General features: G+C 37.2%; 2 protein-coding genes and 1 pseudogene across 2 annotated transcripts; 2 read left to right on the top strand and 1 right to left on the bottom strand.

Annotated features, from left to right (window-relative positions):
• Window positions 1-1,111: 1,111 nt before the first annotated feature.
• Window positions 1,112-3,456, top strand: LOC117630211 (putative pentatricopeptide repeat-containing protein At1g12700, mitochondrial). Its single transcript, XM_034362956.1, has one exon. It carries the CDS (start codon window positions 1,239-1,241, stop codon window positions 3,054-3,056), a length of 1,818 nt encoding a protein of 605 aa, XP_034218847.1. The 5' UTR covers window positions 1,112-1,238; the 3' UTR covers window positions 3,057-3,456.
• A 2,189-nt stretch (window positions 3,457-5,645) lies between these two features.
• Window positions 5,646-8,913, top strand: LOC117630163 (annotated as a pseudogene).
• A 1,011-nt stretch (window positions 8,914-9,924) lies between these two features.
• On the bottom strand, window positions 9,925-12,095 carry LOC117630162 (putative pentatricopeptide repeat-containing protein At1g12700, mitochondrial). Its single transcript, XM_034362910.1, has 3 exons — window positions 12,075-12,095; window positions 11,883-12,004; window positions 9,925-11,791 (listed from the first exon to the last, which is right to left on the bottom strand). The coding sequence occupies exons 1-3, from the start codon at window positions 12,093-12,095 to the stop codon at window positions 10,060-10,062; spliced, it is 1,875 nt and encodes a 624-aa protein (XP_034218801.1). The 3' UTR covers window positions 9,925-10,059.
• Between the last annotated feature and the right edge of the window lie 11,779 nt (window positions 12,096-23,874).

Below are 23,874 nucleotides of genomic sequence, written 5' to 3'. Positions count from 1 at the left end.
GGAGGTTACTGACCGACCCCATTGTTCCTCCCTGTGGTAATGTAACTGAAGTTCACGTTACAAACATATATCAATGCCTTTTCAAGCAATGGCAAATAAGTTAAGTCTTAATCCATAAATATTAAATAGAACCAAACACATCCTTAAGGATTCACCTGATTTTCTGAGTTATTACAATCATGTCTTTAAATTTCAAATTTTGCACACAATATCTAACTTAGAGAGCAAAATCACACTAAAGATTCTTTTGGTATGTCTGACTGTATTAACTAATTTATGTTGGATATTATTAATATTTTCCAGAGAGTATTGATAATTTAACCATAATATTATATGGCGTTTGGTGTTGTTCCAAATAAATAATATGATTAAAAATATTTAAATTCGAAGAAGATATGATTTCATCTAAAAAAAATTAAAAATTGGTTGTTTTTTAAAATTAAAGCTGTTGGTCCAGCAATGTATCCGAAAAATGGGAGGAGAGAGATGACAACTAAAAAATGGGCCCATTATACACCCCTGCGGATGCTCTAATATGTATACACATGTGTGCTTGTGTTGGCCTTATGTGAGACAATAAGGATTAGTTTCGCACCAGGAAAATATGGTCTTTGTTGGTCAAAACTCAAACTTAAAAAATCAAATTTTAATTTATTTATTCTAAATTCATTCAGCATTCAGGGATTGGTATGGATACTCTTGGGCTTCAGCAAGTGGTGATGCTTTTGCATGTGCGACATATTAGATGTTCTTTATTGTTAATGCCATCGGAAGATCCTCCAATATTCTTTTTTATGTTCTTTCGTGGTTGATGCAACTTGGTGGGTTGTCATGGTGGAATTGCACAATATTTATAGGTTCATTTAATTTTTATTTTTTAGGATATTTATCTCTATTTAAGTATAATTTTAACTATATTAGAAAACTTTTATAAAAATTGATATTTATAAATTTATAGGCTAAATTTTGGCTATGAACGATAAAAATTACTTTTTTTCTTTCTTTTTAATTCGATTAGTATGACATAAAATAAAATGAAAAATGCTTAGTCAAGTTTATTAATACAGATATATATATCTGAGTTGGAATCCCCCTCCCTACGTGATTCGGAATTAAAATAATGAGCGTGGAAGTGACGGTTGAGGGACTTGAGCGTTTTCAAGGAAAGCCGTTCGAAGTTTGAGAGCTTCCTTCCTTCCCACTTTCATTCAAGTTTGAGTATCGGCTGAGTCTCTGAGATGCTGAAGATGATGACGGCAACTGCATCTTCTAATGGCAGCAAAGGTATGCCTTCTCTTCACTCTACTGTTGTTGTTCTCTTCAACGATTACTCAGCCTTGTTTCATTTTCAACCCTCAAATTCGAAGCCAAATAAATCTAGAAACACCCAGCCAAAGCAGTTTGGTGTGAGAGACCCAACCACAATCACAAATCTTGAGCATGCTTTCAATGTGTTCGATGAAATGCTTCACATGCGTCCTCTGCCTTCAGTTGGCCGTTTCAATCAAATCTTGGGTCAAGTTGTGAAATTGAAACATTATTCGGTCGTCATCTCTTTCTACAACCAAATGGGTCTGTTTGGAATTGGTTCTAATGTTTGTACTCTAACTATTGTCATTAATTGCTTTTGTCATCTCAACCAAATGGGGTTTAGTTTTTCTGTCTTGGGACAACTCTTTAAATCTGGGTTTGAACCAAATGTCTATACCTTCAACACTCTAATCAACGGCTCTCTTACCGAGAATAGAGTGGCTGAGGCTGCAGAAATTTTCAACAAAATGATGAAGGCAGGTAATTGTAAGCCTGATGTGGTTACTTTCGGCACACTAATAAAGGGTTTCTGTAGAATGGGTAACAACAGTGCAGCTATTCAGTTGCTTAGAAGGATGGAGGAAGGAGCATGCAACCCTAACCTGGTTGCCTATAACACGATAATTGACAGTCTTTGTAAGGATACATTAGTTGTTGATGCACTGAACCTCTTCTCTGAAATGATGAGCAAGGGTATTGCCCCAAATGTCATTACCTATACATCCTTGATTCATGGAGTTTGCAAATTAGGAGAGTGGAAAGAAGCTACGAGGTTGTTGAATGAAATGGTGAGTAGAAATATCTTTCCAGATGTGCAGACCTTCAATGTCTTTGTAGACACACTTTGTATGGAGGGGATGGTTGGGGAAGCGCAAACTGTGGTCGAAATGATGATTGAAAGAGATATTGAACCTAATGCAGTTACATACAATTCACTAATGGATGGTTACTGTTTACGAGGAGAAATGGACAAGGCGAAAAAGGTTTTTGAACTGATGCTTTGCATGGACTCCATGACTAATGTTCGTAGTTATAGCATATTGATAAACGGATATTGTAAATGCAAAAACATTGATGATGCCATGATGCTTTTTCGGGAAATGTCTGGTAAGGGAATGGTTCCTCATACCATCACTTATACCACTCTTATGGATGGTTTCTGCAAAGTGGGGAGAATACGTGATGCACATAAGTTGTTCTCTCAAATGCAAGGTTGTGGCCATCTTCCTGATGTTCAAACTTATGCAGTTTTACTGGATGGCCTCTGTAAAACCCAACAACTTCCTATGGCGATGAAACTTTTTAGAGTGATGGAAGGAAAGAAGTTGGATATTGATATTGTGATTTACAATATTCTTATTGAAGGTTTGTGCATAGCTGGAAAAATTGAATCTGCACTGGACATTTTCTATGGTTTATCATCAAAAGGACATCAACCTAATGTCAGGACATATAATATAATGATCAGTGGGTTTTGTAATGTAGGCCTAATTAGTGAAGCGGAAAAGTTGGTTGGAGAAATGGAAGAGAATGGATGTTCTCCAGATGATTGCACCTATAATACAATTATCCGAGGGATTATCAATAGTAATGAGACATCGAGGGCAATGGTTTTTATTCAACAAATGGTGGAGAGGGGTTTCTCTGCGGATGCATCAACTATGGAATTGATTGTTGATTTATTGTCTAAAGATGATGTAGATCCGGCTTTGTTGCCATTGATAAAAGAAACATCGCGAAGTTAATTTGGAACTTTGAAATGGCTGTACCCTTGGCAACCATGAATGTACTGTTTGTTTCAGCATGGATGACGGTGCTTGAAGGTATGCCAGTGAAGTATTTCTTTTGAACTGAGCTTATAGTTAGAGCAGACTGTAATTACCTAGTATCTCTTGCAGACTCGGTTTTGAATCAAGAAGTTTTGTGATAATTGGTCACTCATTTTACCAATACATAGAAATTCTATGAATATATTATTAGAATATCAAAAATTGCTCATGCTTGTTAATAGAGTCAGTGTTGCAGCCCAATGTTGACGCTCCTCTTCCTTTGTAAAATTGCCTCCAATGAAGAACTTGGAAAGCTATTTTCAATGAATTTGCGATTTGCCAATTGCCAATTAATATAGGCAAAAAGTCCATTTTGGTCCCTATAGTTTGCCACTTTTATCACTTTGGTCTTTGTCGTTTCAATTTGATCAATTTTGTCCCCGTGGTTTCAATTTAAAGCAATTCAAAGACAATCCTCAATTTCCATCAATTTTTTTTAACTTCTGTTAGTTTTGGAGGGGCAATTCGGTCCACAAATTATTTTAAAAAATTATTCAATAGGAAAATGCATATTAAAGACAGAAAAAAAAAATTATCTTAAAATTGGAAAAAACAATATACCACTGCGCACCACCCCTCCTACTCCCCACCGCATTGTCCATCAAATCCAGAGCACTGTCACCATCCAATGTATCGTCATGGTCCAGCTGCTTAAACAATGAGAATTTGGGATTTGAGGTTTTGTTGGTGAATTGAGTTTTAAGTTTTGGCCAAGCTACTTCAGATCCGATGTGCGACGACTCTTCATGGGTTCTGTCTTTATTGAATTTTCTTTTTCTATGCAGTTATAAGTATCCTGCTTTTGTCAAGACACAGAATAGCCATAGAACTTGGTAACTTCCTGACATCCTTTTCTGTCTGGGGTTCAAAATTTGTAGGTGCTAGCTCTTGAGATTTTCAGGTTTCTGGGTGGCCTTTTTTTTTTTTGCCTTTCTCTTTTTGGCTACTTCCGCTTCATGGGTGTCTTAAGATAATGCAACTTGTAAGAAACTTAAGATATTTGTAAACTAGTGGACGACCTATTAAATATTATTGTTATATATTTCCATTCTAACAGTTTCACTTTTGAATTTTCTTTTCAAATGTCGAAGTGACTTGAACACCAGCTTTACTTGTCTTAGGGTATTCGAAGCGATATTGGGGAGGAGGGAATCGAAATAAAACCTCAGATAAATACTCTTAACTATTTGAACTACAAGTTCTTTGTAAGGGTTTTCAAATGTGAACCAAAATTTCGATGAGTATTATTAGTAGCCTGCCGCATATTTACACCTATAAATCATTGTTGGCTTGCGTATTGAAAGAATCTCTTCAAGCTATTCAAATGTGGTCTAATATTACTTCTAACATTTTTCTTCTCTTCATGTGAATGCATTCACAAATTTGGTTTTCATGTTCATGCACGTACATCAAGCTTATTGTCAACTGTTTATAAAAGCAATTATAATTACAGCAAATGTATATATATATATATATATATATATATATGGAAGCCATTATATATATATATATATGGAAGCCATTGATCTCCATAGGAAATGTCGTGGCTATCTTAGCTGGGTCTTTGGTCTTCAACTTGCTTAGCTCTTAATCAAGTCAACTCCTTTCCTTTGCCAGAAAATCACCAGCAGCCGTTGAGGATCCCTAGAATCAAATGAATGGAGAGCTGTAACGAAAGTCAAAGTCAATACAGTTAGGATCTGGTGTGTTTTAGCCGAGGAGCTTCACCTATACTCTGAAATCAGTTAGTGCTCCGTCAAGAGAAAACCTTTAAGCCAAAAAAATAAAGCACTCTGCAATTCTATTCGGTCTAGCTTTAGTACTTTTTGGTCTCATGTGAGCTCGAACTCACCTGATCTCCACCAATGGAGTAGACATTTCCAGCCGACCCATCTCCTTAAAACACGCCACGTGGCATTATTGGCCAGGAAGAGCTCCATAAGTCAAAGCCCTTAATCTAAGGGTCAGAACCCAACCCACTATCACTAAGGTTAATCTTAATTCCTAAGTACTTATATCATATGTGCCTCTTCCCATATTGCTCCTCAGTGCTCGGTCAGCTCACCATGGCTAGCTCCATAGTACTGTTGTTGCTCTTCATTGCTCTAGCTCTTCTATCTGTATCCGCTAATCGTGAGTAACGCATTTACTAATTACGTTATTTGTATTATATGTATATACGATCACATTTCATCTCTCGTAACTATTGCAAGATATGTGATCAATAAGTATATTACAAATGACATTACAATAATTTTCATTTATCATGCGCCCTTATCATATCTTATGTGGATTTCTTGAAAGAGATGTAATCAGTAATAGCGCTAGCAATAACCCAATTTTTGTGTGCTTAATTATCATTCTTACCTGAATGCGTGCATTATATCCAAACTAATTTCTATTTGCTTGCTACATTTGTAGTTGTTAGCATCAATTGTGGGTCATCGGATTCCTACACAGATGAAAATTCAATAAAATGGGTAGGAGACGACGACTTTGTTCAAAATGGCAAGTCCCAAGTGGTGCAAACCACCAATGGAGTGTAATGTAATGGGCACCTTGAGGGTGTTTTCAACTAGGAAAAAAAACTGTTACTCCATCAAAGCAGAAAAGGGCTCTCAATTTCTTGTGCGTGCAAGTTTTTATTATGGAAACTATGACAAAAAGTCAGCTCCTCCTAGCTTTGATCTTCAATTGGATGGAAACTATTGGAACACCATTCAAACTTCAACTGAAGGTGTTGTGTATTATGAAGTTATATATATCACGAAAGGTGATTCTATAGAGCTTTGTCTTGCTCAGACGCAGCCTAACCAGCTTCCGTTCATATCGGCGATTGAGATCCGGGGCTTGGCCTCGGACATGTACAACCATGTCGATTCGGAATATGCCATGCTTCTCACAAGAAGGGTTGCTTATGGTGCAACTGAAGCTATGAGGTATATATGCTATGCTACTCACCTACTTTCTCTTTGCCTTGTTAGAAAGAGTGTACTACCAAAGTGGGACGTTTCTTTTTCCCTCTTTTTGTTTTGCCTAGATAAAGAGTGAAATGTTATAAGGGTTAAAAGCGTTTTTCAGATGAGCTGAACTACTTTTGGTTGTGCGGGGTATAAAAACAAAAGGTCCTTATGAGTTATTAAAGCACTTTTTATTGCTTTCTAGAAAAGCACCTACTGTACTTAGTTCTTTAGGAAATTCTTATAATTGTTTTTTTAAAAAATAAACTACTTGCATTTTAATGAAATTAAAATTTCAACGTGCTTCTAACAAAAGCGATTTTAGCAAGCATTTTGACGCCTTTCTTTTTGTTTTATGTAGATGTTATAAATTTTTAATAAGTACAATATGCAAATTAAGGACCTTAAGATTATTGGTCAGGGTCAAGCCTTTGTAAACATGGTACTTAAATGCTATATTCAATCCCTCAATCCAATTCTCAACTGACTTGGCCAAACTTAGTCAACTTAACCCAAGCTTAAGAATTGACGTGGTGCACAAATTTCTCTCCACATTGCGCGATCACTAACCTAATATTCTTGAATTCTTTTTTATTTCAAGCTGACTTTAATTTCCTGATATTAAATATTTCAGGTATCCAAGTGATGATTTTGATAGGATTTGGGATGCAGTGGAGGTTGGCAATGGACTAGTAAAAGTCACAACTGATGCACAAACTATTGATACATCTGTGCCTGATCAGCCTCCTGTAGCTGCTTTCCGGCCGGTATGGAATAACAACCTCAAAAACTTCTGAAGCAATACTTCTGGTCACTGATCTTCCACCCGTTGAAGTTCCCATCTACATCATCATGTACTTCTCCGAAGTAACCGAACTTGATTCGACCCAAACCCGATCCTTCGAGATCTACATTGACGGCAAGTCTCACTTCGACCCCATTGTTCCAGCCTATGGAAGTGTCGTTGAGATGTCCATTACCAACATAAGTGCTTCTTCAAACACTTCCTTCTCTTTGGTGGCTACTTCGGACTCGACGCTTCCTCCTTTGATCAATGTCATGGAAGTTTATTATGTCAGCGGTCCGATCACGGATGGAACTGATAGCAAAGATGGTTGGTAATCTAGTCCCTAATTTTTTTATTATATCTCACACACACAATTATGATGTCATAGGTATTCAATCCTGAAAACTCTAGTTTACAAGTCAAAACTCTTTTCTACTGGGCTAAACTCCGTTAATAGACATTTTCTAGTTATTAAATTAAAAATAATGATAATTTTTCCCTTGTGGCTTTGCTTTTGATCTATCAGTGGCAGGTTTAGCTACGTTGCAAGATAAGTTTAGCACACTACAGGAATGGACTGGTGACCCATGCCTACCGTCCTCATTTACATGGGATTGGGTCAATTGTTCTGCTGACGACACACCCCGCGTCACAGCACTGTAATTATTTATTTATTTACTTAATTTTTTGCTGAATTAAAGTTTTTTGTCTTATTTTTTCATATTAATAAAATACATTTATTATAATTTGTAATGCATTTGAAACCTTCAGCTATCTGAGTGGCTTTGGTCTCTCTGGGCAACTCCCAGAATTCAGCTCCTTGGATGCTCTTCAGACAATGTAAGTTGCATAAGAAAATAAATAAATTGTAAATTGCAGAAAACCTATTTTATTTTTTTGTTACAAAATTCTAATTATGTCACTTTTGAAATATTTTTTGAAATGCAGAGACTTGCACAACAACAGCTTGAGTGGATCCATTCCTGATTTTCTTTGCACCTTACCTAATCTAAAACAACTGTGAGCTTTTCCTAGAAAATTTCTCCTAGCATATGATATTCCATCCAATTAATTTCTGCATAATTAACCAGAAATTTTGTCCATCTATTAGGAATTTGGCAGACAATAAACTCAGTGGACCCATACCAACCACAATTTCAAACAATAACAAGCTGAAGTTAGTGTAAGTATAAGCTCAGGTTTTTTTTATAGGACATTTTTTATTAAGAGAGACGATAACCATACTAAACTCACACACACTACACGGATGCTAGGACTCGAACCCAGGACTTTTCTTGGGGGAACGATTGCGTCCTTTATAATTTTTTCTCTATTCTTTTATTATTTGCTTTGTATTCTCAAATTTGGATTTTTTTTTAAAATTATTTCTTTTTTGCTTTTTTGGGGGAAAAAGGTCGTCAGGCAACCCTGATCTGTGTGCCTCTGGAGGGGTTCTGTAAGACAGTAGTTGATAACAGTGGAGGCCCTTCTTCTGGTAGCAGCAGCAAGAAGAAAAACAGCAAGCTACCATTAATTCTTGGAATTGCAATTCCAGCTTTCTTTGTTTTCTGGGTTATTGTGGTGATCTAGTGTCTGTTCTATGAGCCAAAGTAAAAGGAGAAGAGCAGCTGCCTTAGCAGCAACCAATGCAGGTCAGCACACAACCTATAATCTCCATTAAATTGCATGTGTATTTGCATAGCTTGTGTAACACGTTATTTTTAACTAGACCGCGCATGTCATTCAACTTATCACGTTAAAATTAAGTTTCCGTCCACATTTTTCTCAGTAATGTTTGGTATTGTGATACATATTTTTGTGCATTTTAGGACAAAACGGTGGGGCCAATATGCCTAATGGCCTATCACCACAAGGAGCACCAATGAACCCACAGACGATGGGTAAATTTGGAGAAGTTATGATGAATCAGTTTGCAGGCAAAGATGAAGACCGAGAAACACCAAAGCAAGGAACACCTGAGCAAATAAGAAATCAACAGGTTGAAGAAAGGCCACTACAGTATTGAGTTGCTCAAGTTCCCTTTTGGTTTTCATGATTAGTTGTGTCTGAAATTTCTTAAATATGTTTCCCACCATGATCCACAAGAACTATCAAATAAATTGAGTGCTGCTAAACAAACTCTAAAATTAATTGAGTACACCCTACTACCAAACTACTTATTGCATTACTAATTTACCATAATATAAAATGATCAAAAAGGATATATTTAATTGTGAAACAAATAAAATTTTAATAAGTACACCCTACTCACTATATTCAACCCTTATCAGACGTAGAAAAATCTTCGTATTGCTTGGTGCTCACGAATAATGCAACGAGTACTAGTTTAGGATTGGTATTACGAAATTAAAGATTTTGATGAAACCCAAAATCTGAAAAGATGGCACAAATTCATGTAAAAAGAGAAACCTGGTTTAGAATTTGTATTAGAGTGTTGTACTAGGGCTATTTTTGGTAGTTAAATAGGGTGTACTTAGTTAATTTTACATTTTGATTAAAATATTATGGTTAACTTAGATTATAGGGTGTACTCAGTTAATTTTAGGGTTCGTTTAGCAGCACTCAATAAATTTGCATTTCACAAGCTGCAAGCACGATGCTAGAATTTCTGAACATTGCTCTCCACTAAAACATAATCTTGCCCTCTGAACTCCATCTTGAATCACTCCCAAATGAGCATTCAGACCCAATCAAGGGTTAGACAATTTCACCATGTCCTTCACAAAATTATTACAAATAAAAAAAAATTTGAAAAGAAGTTGAGAAGGCCCCTTAATCAAAGGGGGGTTTTTGCCGAAACTGCAAAGTCCTGGTCAGCTGAAAAATCGGATTATATCAGTCCAAATACCCTGCTTCTCTCTAATAAATTTAACAACCTTAAAAGAGTAACATAGAAATTTCTCTATCACGATCACAGGATATCCCCCAATGATATCTTTATATAACCAAGTCTGTATAAACACGCAGAGTCAGTCAATTGCACAATGTTTGTGAAAGAAACTAAAAAAGACCTGCGTACAAAAAAACAAGCCAATTGTTTCAAAGATGTTACAATTATCGGTAAATTTATATCTACTACTCAACATTGTCACATGATGGATTTAGAGATGACAGATATAACACATCCATGGTTGCCAGAGGTGGAAGAGCTTCAATGTTTATTGGGATGGTCAGAAGATCTGTTCAACTTTAACTGAGGCAAATTAAGTTCATAATTCTCTTTTTGCATCAATGGCAACAATGCAGGATCTACTTTATCTTTAACCAATAGATCAACTATCAATTCTGTAGTCCATGCATCTGCTGAGAAACCCTTCTCCACCATTTGTTGAATAAGTCCTGTCACCGTTACTGTCTCATTGTTATTGATAAACCCTCGAATAATTACGTTGTAGGTCCAACCATTTGGAGAACAACCTTTCTCTTCCATTTCGATAAGCAGCTTTTCTGCTTCAATTGTTCGGCCCCCAATACAGAGTCCATTAATCATTATGGTATATGTCCTTACATTCGGTTGAAGCCCTCTTGATGATAAACTACAAAAGAGTTCCTTTGCAGATTCAATTTTTTCAGCTATGCACAAACCTTCAATAAGAATAGTGTAAATCACAATATCTGCATCCAACTTCTTGCCTTCCATCTCTTTAAACAGTTGAATTGCTGTAGAAATTTGTTGGTTTTTACACAGGCCATCCAGCAGAATAGCATAAGTTTGAACATCTGGAAGTTGACCACAAGCTTGCATCTCTGAGAACAACTGTTGTGCATCACCTAATTTCCCCACTTTGCAACAACTGTCAACAAGAGTGTTATAAGTAACGATATCCGGAACCAGTCCCTTACAAGTCATTTCCCGAAGTAGCATCATGGCCTCATCCATCATCTTATGCTTACAATATCCATTTATCAATGTGTTGCAACTAACAACATCAACCATCGATCCCTTGCTAAGCATTAGTTTAAAAACTTTTCCAGCCTTGCTCATTTCTCCTCGCAAACAGTAACCATCCATAAGTGAATTGTATGTAACCCTATCAGGTTCAATATCTCTTTCAATCATCATTTTGACCACGCCTTCTGCTTCCCCAGCCATCCCCTCCTTACAAAATGTGTCTACCAAGACACTGAATGTGCACACATCTGGAAAGATATTTTTACTCACCATGTCATTCAACAACCTTGCAGCTTCTTTCCACTCACCTAATTTGCAAACTCCATTAATCAAAGAGTTATAGGTAATGACATCTGGGGCAATACCCTTGCACATCATTTCTGAGAAGAAGTTTAATGCATCATCAACTAGTGTATCCTTACAAAGACTGTCGATGATTGTGCTATAGACAACTAGGTCAGGCTTGCAAGCTCCTTCCTCCATCTTCCTAAGCAATTGAATAGCTGCACTGTTGTTACCTTTCATGCAAAAGCCCTTAACTAGTGTGCCATAAGTAACCACATTAGGCTGACAATTCCCTCCCGCAATCATTTTGTTGAAAATTCCTGCTGCCTCCGCCACTCTATTCTCGAGAAGAAAGCCGTTGATTAGAGTGGTGAAGGTAAAGACATCTGGTTCAAGACCAAGTTTGAAGAATTTCCCCAATACAGATAAACTAAACCCCATTTGGTTTAGATGACAATAACAATTTATGAGTATGGTTAGGGTATAAACATCATGTCCAATCCTCGACACACCCATTTGGTTATACAATGAGATGACGGCCGAGTAATGTTTCAATTTTGCAACTTGACCTAAGATTTTATTGAAACGGACAACAGAAGGCAGAGGGCGCATTTGAAGCATTCTATCGAACACATTGAAAGCATCCTCAACATTTGTGATTTTGGGTAAGTCTCTTTTTGGCTGCTCTAGTTGGGTTCTTGTAGATCTGATCGGTTTCGAAGGTTGAGAGTGAAAGAAAGCAAAGTAATTGTTGACGAAAACGAGAAAAGTGGAGTTAGAGTGAAGACAATTCATACCTCTGCTGCTCCAGCAATAACAAGAAGAAGAAGAAGCAGCAGTTGTAGTCCGTATCATCATCTTCAGCATCTCTGAGTAAAAGGGCGCTCAAACCTCCCTCCAACTGGTTTCCTCGAGAAAGCTCAAGTCCGTGTTATCATGAATTCCACAAAAACTGTCCTTTTTCTAAACTTGGATAAAAAGTTCCGTACCTTTCGTATAGGAGTCCTCATCGTTTAGTGTTAAGATTTATCTTTTACCATGCCCCCCTTTCTTTTCTTTTCATTATTTTCAGTAAGGGTTAGTTCTTTTCTAAATTTTCTTCAGTGTTCAGTATTTACAGTTCAATGAACGAGTACAATTTGGGGAGGTTTGATTGAAAGAAAGAGCCACTACAAACTAAGATATAACGATATGTATGCTTGAAATGCGTAACAAATAAGCAGTCATAAGTAAATGTGTTTAGTATTAGATACACAGGATAATTCCTGAAGTCAATGTGTTTGGAACAATCTAGCCAAAAGCGATGTAATGGCGGTTGAATTTGCCCAGGAAAACCTTTAAGGTCAGTGGAAAAAGCATTTGAAACCAGACTGCTGGTGGAGGCAATGCCATTAAGGTCATGTTTAATCTGTAAAGTTGGCTCAAGGAAATGGAGCCAATCTTTGGTGAAATTTCTCATGTTTAATCTGTAAGCTTGGGAAGTTTAGTGTGCCAATGTCATGGTGAAATTTCGTTACGATTTTTTTTTCTTCTTTTGTCCAATTGAAGAAGATTTGTGAAACAATAAACGATGAAGAAAGCAACAACACCAATCATATAAAAATGCATCATGGATTATTATTAGACACTTACAATGCCAACATCAGTATTGTTAATTACTAGTAATTTTTGCTAAAACATACACAAACAGTTGCTTCACCAATAGACACACATTCAAACCTCATGACATCATCCTTGAGTTCATCCTTACATGAAGCTTCACAATTTTTCGGATGGCAGTTGGACTCTTCAGGAGAACGACATATGTGAACCCTCAATAACGTGTTGCGCCATAGCCAAAAATTACATAATCACCAAAGCAAATAAAAGTCTGAAACGCGTTGCAGCTATTCCTTCCATTCAGAATGAACAAAATTAAACTTACTTCAATGTGGCTGAATGAGAGAAAGCTCTTGATGGTTTTTACTTTAGTCAGTGTTGTCAAGTGTTTATAATGTAAAGGGTTTTTATAATTTAAAAATACGGGTATAGCCGCGCGACTATACTATTTACCAAAAAAAAAAAAAAAAGACCCGCTTGCGCCATTTCCCCACGTGTCAAAACCAGTATAGCCGGGCGGCTATAATAAAAAAATAAAAAAGGACCGGCCACGTGTCAAAAATTGTATAGCCGCGTGTCTATCCTATTTTGAAATAATACAAACCGTAACACGACCGGACAGCTATACTATTTTTATTATTAAAAATCGAGTATAGCCACACAGCTATACTATTTATAAAATATATATATATATATAAAAAGAGGACCTGCTGGGGCCAGGGCCCATTTCGTCACGTGTCAATACTAGTATAGCCGCGCGGCGATACTTTTTTTGATAATAAAAAACCGTAGTATAGTCGAGCGGCTATACTATTTTATTATAAAAATATCCGCGTATAGCCGCTCGGCTATACTATTTATAAAACATAAAAAATAGAGGACTCGCCTAGCGGCTAGCGCCCATTTTGGCCATGTATCAAAATAGTATAGCCGTCGTCTATACTATTTTTTATAATAAAAACCGTAGTATAACCGCACGGCTATACTACTTTTATTATTATTATAAAAAATCGTATTGAAGCAGATTTCCTTTTTTTTTCTTTTTTTTTTAAGGCATGGTCTAAAACGACGTCGTTTTGGCCACACAAAATTTTTTTTAAAAGCACGATGCGCCTGCACATAGTAGCCAAACACAGAAAGTTCGCTCAAGCATTCTCTCATACAGGTGGTGGACACCTTCAAGACAGAGCAGAGGGGCAAACTCAGCTCCATGGATTTTTTCGACAAGAGGAGGTGCAATGCACCTCCTTGCACCTTTGTATGTACGCCACAAGGTTGAAATCCGACCCAAATTTGAGGATATTTTCCCATAACTAGGTAGCCTAGCCCCAACCCTTCTAAATGACTTTCTTTTTTATAAACAAAAAGAAGATTCTCTCTTCTTTTTCTTCTTAATTGGTGTTACTATTTGGATTTTTATTTTTTTTATTTTTAAAATAGTGGAAGAGAGAGTTGCAAAACTATGTCCTTATGTTAGGCCATATTGGCACTCAAAAAAAAATTGTGCCCCATTTTTGGGTAATTATTTGCTTTCATTTTCATAAAAACTAATTTGCATTTAGTGGTAAAAGTAAAACGGATTCAAAGTTTTAGTTATAATTTTGAAAAAAATCAATTTGATATTTTCACCAGTTTCATCATATCCAAAAACAATAGTTTGTTTCCACAACTTAGCCTCCACCTAATCAACCACCCCCACCATCAAATTATTGTCACGACAAATCCCAAAAGACCACCATCATACAAGCGAGTCATTGGTGGATATAAGAATGTTTTAAGAGAGAGGCTCAGTGCTGGATATTGAAAACCAAAGTTTAACCAAACCAAACCACTGATATTTACACATAATAAATAATATATTATTATAAGTAATATATTATATATTATTGTATACCGTTTTTTATAATAAAAAATCCTGGCATAGTCTCCCGGCTATACTATTTAATTAAAAAATTAATAATAAAAAAGGACCCTCCTAGTTGCATTAGTTTGTACCTTATAGATATTAATTTGCAACATATCTAAAATAGATATTAATCTTCCACTATATGATATTTTAATATAATTTTTATGACATATATTATTATTATTCAATAATATGTGAGAATTATTTGTATAAAACATGAATTTTATGTGTCTTATTGAAAATTTTGTACAAAATAGTGTATAAAACATTAGAAATACGTACGTACGTACATGTACAATACGACTATTGTATGTTTGCTTTTCAAAGAAAACGTGAGACGTGTATAGGACACGAATGTATTGTTGAAAAATACGTACCAATATATACATATATATATATATATATATATATACAGAGAGCTTCCATTGAGGGATCCCTCAAATAAGCTTATTTGAGGGATACCCCTTGTAGGCCCCACTTCGAATTGTATTTCACTAATCCAAACCGTCTATTTTGTAGATACTCATTCAAAAATTATCTTTATAAAAAATCACTTGAATCATATATCATTTGACCACTCAGTTGAGTTATTGAAATTTTAGTATTTTCTTGAAACACCGTATTCATTGATTTTGTAAGACACAATTGGATGTCGAAACGGTTTTCGATTTGTCTAATTTTTTGTAAGGAAGATCTATAAATGAAGACCTAAAAAATAGATGTTTTGGATCATTGGAAAAAAAAATGGTAGGGTACCCTAAAGGGCGTCCCTCAAATAAAATTATTTGAGGGATCCCTCAATAGAAGGGAACTGCATATATATATATATATTGTAATAACCCAAAATAAAATACCCCAAAATTAGTATTAATTTATTCTAGAAGAAAGCTGATTTTGCCCTCACATTATTTAATAGGGAAAAAGTTGACTTTTTGACCGAGAAGGAATTTGACAATTCCGCTTACGCCATTGCGTAGAGCACGACGAAACGAGTCCGTAGACACGGAGTAGACTCGAATCGGAGTTGTAACGAAGAAAATACGGTCAAAATACCTTGAAGGGTAAAACGGTAATTTGGGAAAAAGTCAGATTTTTATCCCTTTCTTCTCTCTCCTCCCCTCAGCTTTCTCTCTCTTCTCTCTCTCTCTCCTCCCGCGCGACATCGCCCGCGCCCTCCTCCCTTCCAGCCGTTCCTGCCGCCACCACAGGCCGTCTCGATCTCCGGCACGGGTATCATCGGAACCGCCTTAGCCCCGCTGTCCTTTCCCAACCCGTCTCTGCCCTTGGGCCGCCCGGAAATGGCCGAAAAATCGAGTTTTTCGATCGGTTTTCACCCGAATTTCAGACCTTCGTTCTCCTTCGTTTCTCAACTAAATCGTTCGAGTAAGGTATGGATTCTCACCTATTTTTCATGCCCTAGCTGATAGTTGGATAGGTTTTGATCGATTTTAGCTATAGATCACTCGATTTTCGAATTGAAAATCGGCCGAACTTCAGCCTCCGTGATCGGCCGTTTTCGGCTACTTTTTGGGGTATGTCCAAGAACAAAAATGGCTCCAAATGGGGTGTTTTACCTAGGATAGAAGTTTGGAGCCTTGGTTTTGAGTTTTTCCAGCGAGCCGTTATCGCTTTGGACACCCAAGCTGTCGTCGGGTGTGGCGGCGCTTGGGTTAGGATAGTGTAGTGACTCTGTACATTTTTACTATCCTCGTGTTGTCACGAGCGCATAGGATTTCGTGGATCTCAATTTGGAGTCCGTTTGAGCCCCGAACGGATTTTTCATATTGTGTGATTCCCGGGTGCAGTGTCATCGAGCCGTTGGATCGCACTCAAGTTCTAATATGTCGTTCTACATGATTTCAGGATCATGTAGGATCCAACGGATCGCGAATCGGAGTCCCGGATACTCCGAAATCGCGAACCCTGGGGCTAGGGTTTGGATTTTAAGTGATAACGCGATTTTGGCTAATCCGACCGTCCATTTCTGACCAAACTCGCAGGACATGGGTCTTTCTTTGTGAGGAACCTCTAGAGAATCCCAGATCGGCCATCGGAGATCGTGGACCCCACGGGGTTCCGGATCGACCGGTCTGGCAGTTTATCGCTTAAGTAAAGCTTCAGGTCTTTTAAGACCGTTCTAATTGTTTGAAATGCTAAAGTGGGAATAAGATTGGCTTGAAAATGAGTGCACGCACTTCTAGGAGCCGGGGGTCAGGGTTTTAATTTAATTCTTTTATTGAACAGTTTTATTAATTTAATCTTCATGGTTAATCAGGCACCAGAGGCCAGACTGAGCCACAAGAGGGACCTTCAAAAGGTCCAGGTAGCTCGAACCAACAGTGAGTGGACCTTTCTTTCATAAATAATTTTCTATAAATGAGTTTATATAAATGCTTTTATAAATAAGTTTATATGAATGAATTTCATTATTTGATCTTGAATGAGTTTTATTGGAGGTTTTCCGAACATGAATTGTGCCATAAAATATCTTTATCTCTATACTGCTTAGTTGAACATGCTAAAGTTATATAGACAGCAGACTTTGAGATTTATGATACAGAAATAGCAGCCTAGCTCAGATTTATGAAACTACAGTTAATTATCAGACTTTTCTAAAAATAGTTTATTTCAAGACCACCATGTACCCGATTTCGGTGATTACCCTCAGTTGGACCGATGTCTACGGACATCCAGTCTATTTTCAGCTTCGTCAGTGCACTTGACATTGCCTCACGAGTTTCGGGGACGCTCGGACCGTGAGTGCCAGGATTTGCGGCTCGGCTGACTTGGTGTCCCGAGACCTGCCAGGATTTGCGGCTCGGCTGACTTTGTGTCCCCGAGACCTGCCAGGATTGCGGATCAGGCTGACTATGGTCCCCTGAATCCTGCCAGAGCGGCTCAAGTCGACTTTGTGTCATCGAGACTTGCCAGCGGATCAGGCTGACTATAGTCCCCTGAATCCTGCCAGTTTGGTGCTCAGATAGACTGTCGTCGCCGAGACCTGCCAGGGGAGTTGACGGATTTACAGGGGTACACCTAGGTGGTAGTTTTAAAGGAATTTCAGTGCTTTTATATAATTATTGCTTTCAGTCATTTTATGCAAGTTTTCTCGACATGCGTGCATATTTTATATATGCATCGATATGTATACATAGTTATGTTTATATGAATGCCTTGTATTTGAGTACAGTCGAATTTTAGATTTACATACCTATTTATTGTTACAACGGGGGTTACTACGTTTATAAATTGTTTTGAGAACGTTATTTTTGTCCACTCACACTTTCAAATTGTTTTTCGCCCCCAGGCAGTAGAAGTGCACAGGAATCCACCACGGGCCACTCCTAGCTTCTGCGCCATCCACCAAACATAGGATGTTGTTGTAAATTACTTAAAGTCTTGTAAATATTTAGTATTTGCTCTGATATCTGGTTGAAATGGAGAACCAAAACTAGTGACTATTTGGTTGACTTATTCTGGCAGTTGGTGTAAGAATATTATTGCTTGTTTAACAGGTGAAAATTTTTGGGTTTAAACAAATTACAGGGGAGACTCTGCCGAATTTTCGGCAGGAGTCTAAGGGAAGTTTTAAACGTAATTGCAATAGGAAGGGTAAAAAGGTCATTTGTGCCTGACATTCGCCAGGTGTCGGACACGTACAGGATTTGGCTCGAATTCCAAAGTGAAATTAGGATCGGGTCCTGTCATATATATATATATATATATATATATATATATATGCATACATATGTAAAAGACTATAGCCGCACATCTATACTATTTATTAAAGACAACTTATAAAATAAAATTTTTAAAAAAAAAAAAAAAAAACCAATAACCCTTCCCTGCTATGTTATTTTTTTAAAAAAAATTAGAACAAAAATCAAGTATAGCAGCTATACTATTTTCTAGCTTTTGGCTTTGAATTTCATATTGTGTGTGAGAGGGAAAAAAACGGTTCTATTCAATTTTAACCCAGCTGAATTTGGGACAATACTATTTTTATTATTGAAAAATCCGAGTATAGCCGGGCGGCTATACTATTTATTTTTTTAAAAAATGAGACCCGTTTGGAGCCCATATCGCCACGTTTCAAGGCTAATATAGCCGCCCGGCTATACTATTTTTATTATAAAAAATATCCGAGTATAACTGTGCAGCTATAATATTTATAAAAAAAATTTAAAAAAAAGGACCCGCCTGGCTATACATAATTTGGTCAGACAATGATCTAATTTAGCTGCAACTTCTTATTATAAAGCTCACTTACTATGCATTTGTCTTGATTTGAAAATGGTTGATGCCATCACTATCATATAATATCTTGCAATACCATTTAAGCTTTAGTTCAGTGAAATTTTACACAGGTTCTGCATTGTAGTTTTGCACAAACTACATTGCAGCAGTTTCTGAAACTGCATTGCAGTTTTGGTAATTACAATTGGATTTTTACTCTTTCCTTCGCCTTCAACCTCACCAATTTGAAGAGTAGAGGCTACTCATATGCGGAATTGGGTGAGCAAGAGAAGAGTAGAACTACCCAAGAGTAAGGGAACTCAAAATTGGACTTTTGGAAATTGAATTGCAGTTTTCATTTAATTACAATTGGATTTTTGTTCTTTCCTTGGCCTTCAACCTCACCAATTTGAAGAGTAGAGGCTACCTATATGAGGAATTGGGTGGGGCAAGAGAAGAGCAGAACTACCCAAGAGCAAGGGAACTCAAAATTGGACTTTTGGAAACTGCATTGCCAAAAACAAAGTATTTTACCAACATGTCTTGAATTAAAAAAATATATATTGTTTTGTTTTGTTTAACTCTAGAGCTGAGCATTTTTGCCCAAACTCAGCATTGCAGTTTTCGTTTATGCATTGCAGTTTCTATTTTTGTATTGCAGCTTCTGTTTATGCATTGCAATTTCCGCTTCTATATTGTAGTTTCCGTTTCTACATCACAGTTTCCATTTTAGTACTTTCATCTTGGTTCCTTCATTTTGCTTTAATAAAATTAATTTTTGTTTTTGTAGCCGTTTTCAATTTTTTTTTATAACATAATTGATATCTACATTGTATTTTTGTTGCATTTTTTGTTTTTATTTGCAGTTTTTGTGTGAATAAGTGTTGAAATAATTTTTTTTTTAATATATAAAAAAACCGTTGGTTGTTTATATAAATATTGTATAACTAAATAAATATTACAAAATAAAGTTTGGTGTAGTGGTTTGTGAGTGAGCCTTCCTCCTTTGAGGGTTAAGGTTCGAGTCCCTTCAATGACACAAAATCTTTTTTTTTTTTTTAAAGTGAATAAAGGGCACCAGAGTTGGTCCCCTGCAGATGGTGGCAGAACGGCGACGGGCGGTGGTGGCGATGGCCGACGGTGGTGGTTGACTAGATATGGACATGTGGCATACTATGCTTGCTTTAGAAGGAGTGGTATTGTGCGTAATTTTGATGTTTTTTAATAATATTTTTGTAAAATTAGGTATTACATTTTGGTCTTTGGCCTTATGCTAATTAGATGAAATTGTATTCCTAATACCTAATCTTCCAAATTAGTAAACTATATTGTGTTTTAAAACTAAAGCTCCCTACAAACCGTAGTACAGTTGGACGACTATACCATTTTTATTATAAAAACATCGAAAAAAATAACAGAGGACCCGCCTAGGACTAGCGCCCATTTTGCGACGTGTCAATACTAGTATAACCGCGCGGCGATACTTTTTTTGATAATAAAAACCGTAGTATAGCCGGGTGGCTACCTAGCGGCTGGCGCTCATTTTGCCATGTGTCAATAGTATAGCCGTTTGGCTATACTATTTTTTATAATAAAAACTGTAGTATAGCCGCACAACTATACTACTTTTATTCTTATAGCTGCACGACTTTTTTTTTTCTTTCTTATAAACGAAAAGAAGATTTTCTCTTCTTTTTATTTTTTTTTCTTTTCTTCTTTTTCTTCTTAATCGGTGTTACTATTTGGTTTTTTTATTTTTTTTATTTTTTTATTTTTATAGTGGAAGAGAGTTTTGCAAAACTATGTCCTTATGTCAGGCCCTATTGGCACTCAAAAAAATTTGTGCCCTATTTTTGGATAATTATTTTTTTTCCATTTTCAAAAAAACTAATGTGCATTTAGAGGTAAAAGTAAAATGGATTCAAAGTTTTAGTTATAATTTTGAAAAAAATAAATTTGATATTTTCACAATTTTCACCAATTTCAACATATCCAAAAACAATAGTTCGTTTCCACAACTTAGCCTCCATCTAATCAGCCACCCCCACCATCAAATTATTGTCATGACAAATCCCAAAAGACCACCATCATACAAGCGAGTCACTGGCGGAGACAAGAATGTTTTAAGAGAGAGGCTCAATGCTGGATATTGAAAACCACAGTTTAACCAAACCAATCCACTGGTATTTACACATACTAAATAAAATATTATTATAAGTAATATATAATATATAAGAAGTAAAAAATAAAAGTAAAAAACTTTATCCTGCCACCAATATGTATGTCTCTGAGAAAACCAAAAAAAACACGCATCTGTCTCCATCCCTCCTTCTCTCTATCTTTTATCTTTTTATTTTTTCTTCTTATTCTGTTTATGTCTCTTTTTGTTTTCTTTTTCTTCTTCTTCTTCCTCTTCTTTTGTCTCTGTTTTTTTCTTCCTATCTTTGTCTCTATCTTTTTTATTTTTATTTTCCTGCTTGTTCTTCTCTTTTTTATTTATTTTTCTTCTTCTTCTATGTTTGTCTTCATCTCTCTCTCTATTTTTTTTTTCCTTCTTCTTCTTCTTTTCCTCTTCTCCTCATTTTTTCCTTTTTCTTTTCTTCTTCGGTCTAAACCTCACATCGAGGCAATCCAAACCATTCAACTGGTTAACCAAGATCTCCAGTCAACTAGAGGTGGTGCTTCGACGTCGGTGCTGAAATTGCTACATCGAAGAGCTCCTATTTAGTGGACAGTTTGGGGTCAAACCCGAACCAATCCAGACTGAGCTCACCCTTAAAATATACTATATATTAGAGATGAATTGAATTTGTAAAACTACACGGAAAGATATTGGCCATTTGTATCATCTTATCAAAACTATTGTAGCGAAACATGGGTTACCTTGCACTTACCATACCTTGACTCAACAAGGCATGCTTCTTCAAGTTTAAAACCAAGGAAGGACTTCGTCTCCGTCTCCATACCCAAGTCATTGATATTCAAATTGAGATTTGGGAGCATTGTGCAATCTTCAAATTGGGAGGCTTCTGTTTTGGGCGACAGTAAGACTCCCCTGAAGTAATTGGTGGGTGCTAGAGTAGAAGGGAAAATCCAGCACCTCCATGGATTTTTCCCGGCGAAGTTGAACCTTCTTGCGCCTTTGTGGGTTCGTCAATGCAAGCGACCCATTACTAGTAACACCAAAATTGTCCCCAACCTAACCACTTAAAAATCCCAATAGGTGTGGGGTTTTATCACAAAAAGTTCTTACTGTTATTGGTAGTTTAATCACTCAATTATATATTGTATTTACTTTCTCAAGTTTCCAATGTGGGAAATTACATTCTTCAACAGATCCATGGCCATTCGAACCACAACCATCACCATCAAACTTCGTAACTTAAACCACAATCACCACCATAGATCCAATGGAATTCACAACCACCTAATTGAACCCAATCGGCACCACCATTGTCACATCCCAGGATCGGCTCTGCCGTAGCACGATATTATCCGCTTTAGGCCCCCATCTCTGCCCTCATGATTTTGTTTCTGGGAGCTCACGAGTAACTTCCCAGTGGGTTACCCATTCTGGGATTGCTCGAGCCCAAACTCGCTTAACTTCAGAGTTCCCATGACTCTGAAGTCAGTGAGCTTCCAAAAGGCCTCGTGCTAGATGGAGGTGAGCATGTATATATAAGACACATCACCTCATCTCCGTTGGTCGATGTGGGATGTTACAATTGACCCCCTTAGGAGCCCGATGAACTCGTCGCCACACTCACACCACATGGCAGAATAGCTCTGCTACCAAATTGTCACATCCCGGGATCAGCTCCGTCGTAGCACGATATTATCCACTTTGGGCCCCCTTTATGACCTCAGGATTTTGTTTCTGGAAGCTCACGAACAACTTCTCAGTGGATCTCTCATCCTGAGATTGCTCTAGTCCAAACTTGCTTAACTTCGGAGTTCCCATGACTTCGAAGCTAGTGAGCTCCCAAAAGGCCTCGTGCTAGATGAAGGTGAGCATATACTTATAAAGCACATCATCCCCTCTCCGTCGGTCGATATGGGATGTTACAACCACCACTATCACCATTGACGCCACTATCACTACCACAAACACTTATACCCAATCGAATGACCCTCACTATCGTCAAACCAATGGAACCAATCTAACTATTAAACCATTACCGACCATCAACCAATAGAACTAGAGGGAGGTCATCAAATTCGAGAAAGAACTAGATAAAGATTAAGAGGAAAAGTGAGAAAAAGAGAGCAAGATGTAGATGAAATTGAGTGAGACTCTACGAGCGAGTGATAAATTTTTTTGGACAAACTACAGAAAACCCTCCAACTTATAGGGTCATTTAAGAGTACATACCCGATTTTGAGGACATTTACCAGTACATACTCAACGTCACGGAACCCTACAATTTGGCCCCTTCGTTAGTGAGATCGTCAGAAAATTCGTTATCTGCCTACGTGGCATTTGTGGGACCCATTTTTTAACTGACATGGACTCCACATAAGAAATAAAATAAAATAAATGAAAAATAAAAAAAATCTAAAAACCCAAAAAAAAAAAAAAAAAAACTCATCTTTTCCTATTTCCCCTGCCTTCCAGCCTAACCTCCAACCCACCCTCCCCACAGCTCCGCCCCACCTCAATTAGATCTGACTCTTTCCAACTCAGATCAAGTCGCCATTTTTTTTTTCTCTCTCTCTCTGTAACATCCCACATTGACCAACGGAGAGGGGGTGATGTGCCTTATATGTACATGCCCGCCTCCATCTAGCACATGGTCTTTTGGGAGCTCACTGGCTTCGGAGTCATGGGAACTCCGAAGTTAAGCGAGTTGGAGGCTAGAGCAATCCCAGGATAGGTGACCCACTGGGAAGTTGTTTGTGAGTTCCAGAAACAAAAACCGTGAGGACAGATAGGGGGCCCAAAGTGGACAATATCGTGCTACGACAGAGCCGATCCCGGGATGTGACACACACACACACACACACACACACACACACACACTCTCTCTCTCTCTCTCTCTCTCTTTGAT

This window comes from Prunus dulcis, chromosome 6 (assembly GCF_902201215.1).
Source record: "Prunus dulcis chromosome 6, ALMONDv2, whole genome shotgun sequence".
NCBI lineage: Eukaryota > Viridiplantae > Streptophyta > Magnoliopsida > Rosales > Rosaceae > Prunus > Prunus dulcis.
Note: the sequence above shows the minus strand (reverse complement) of the source record. Positions and strands in the feature narration are given on the sequence as shown.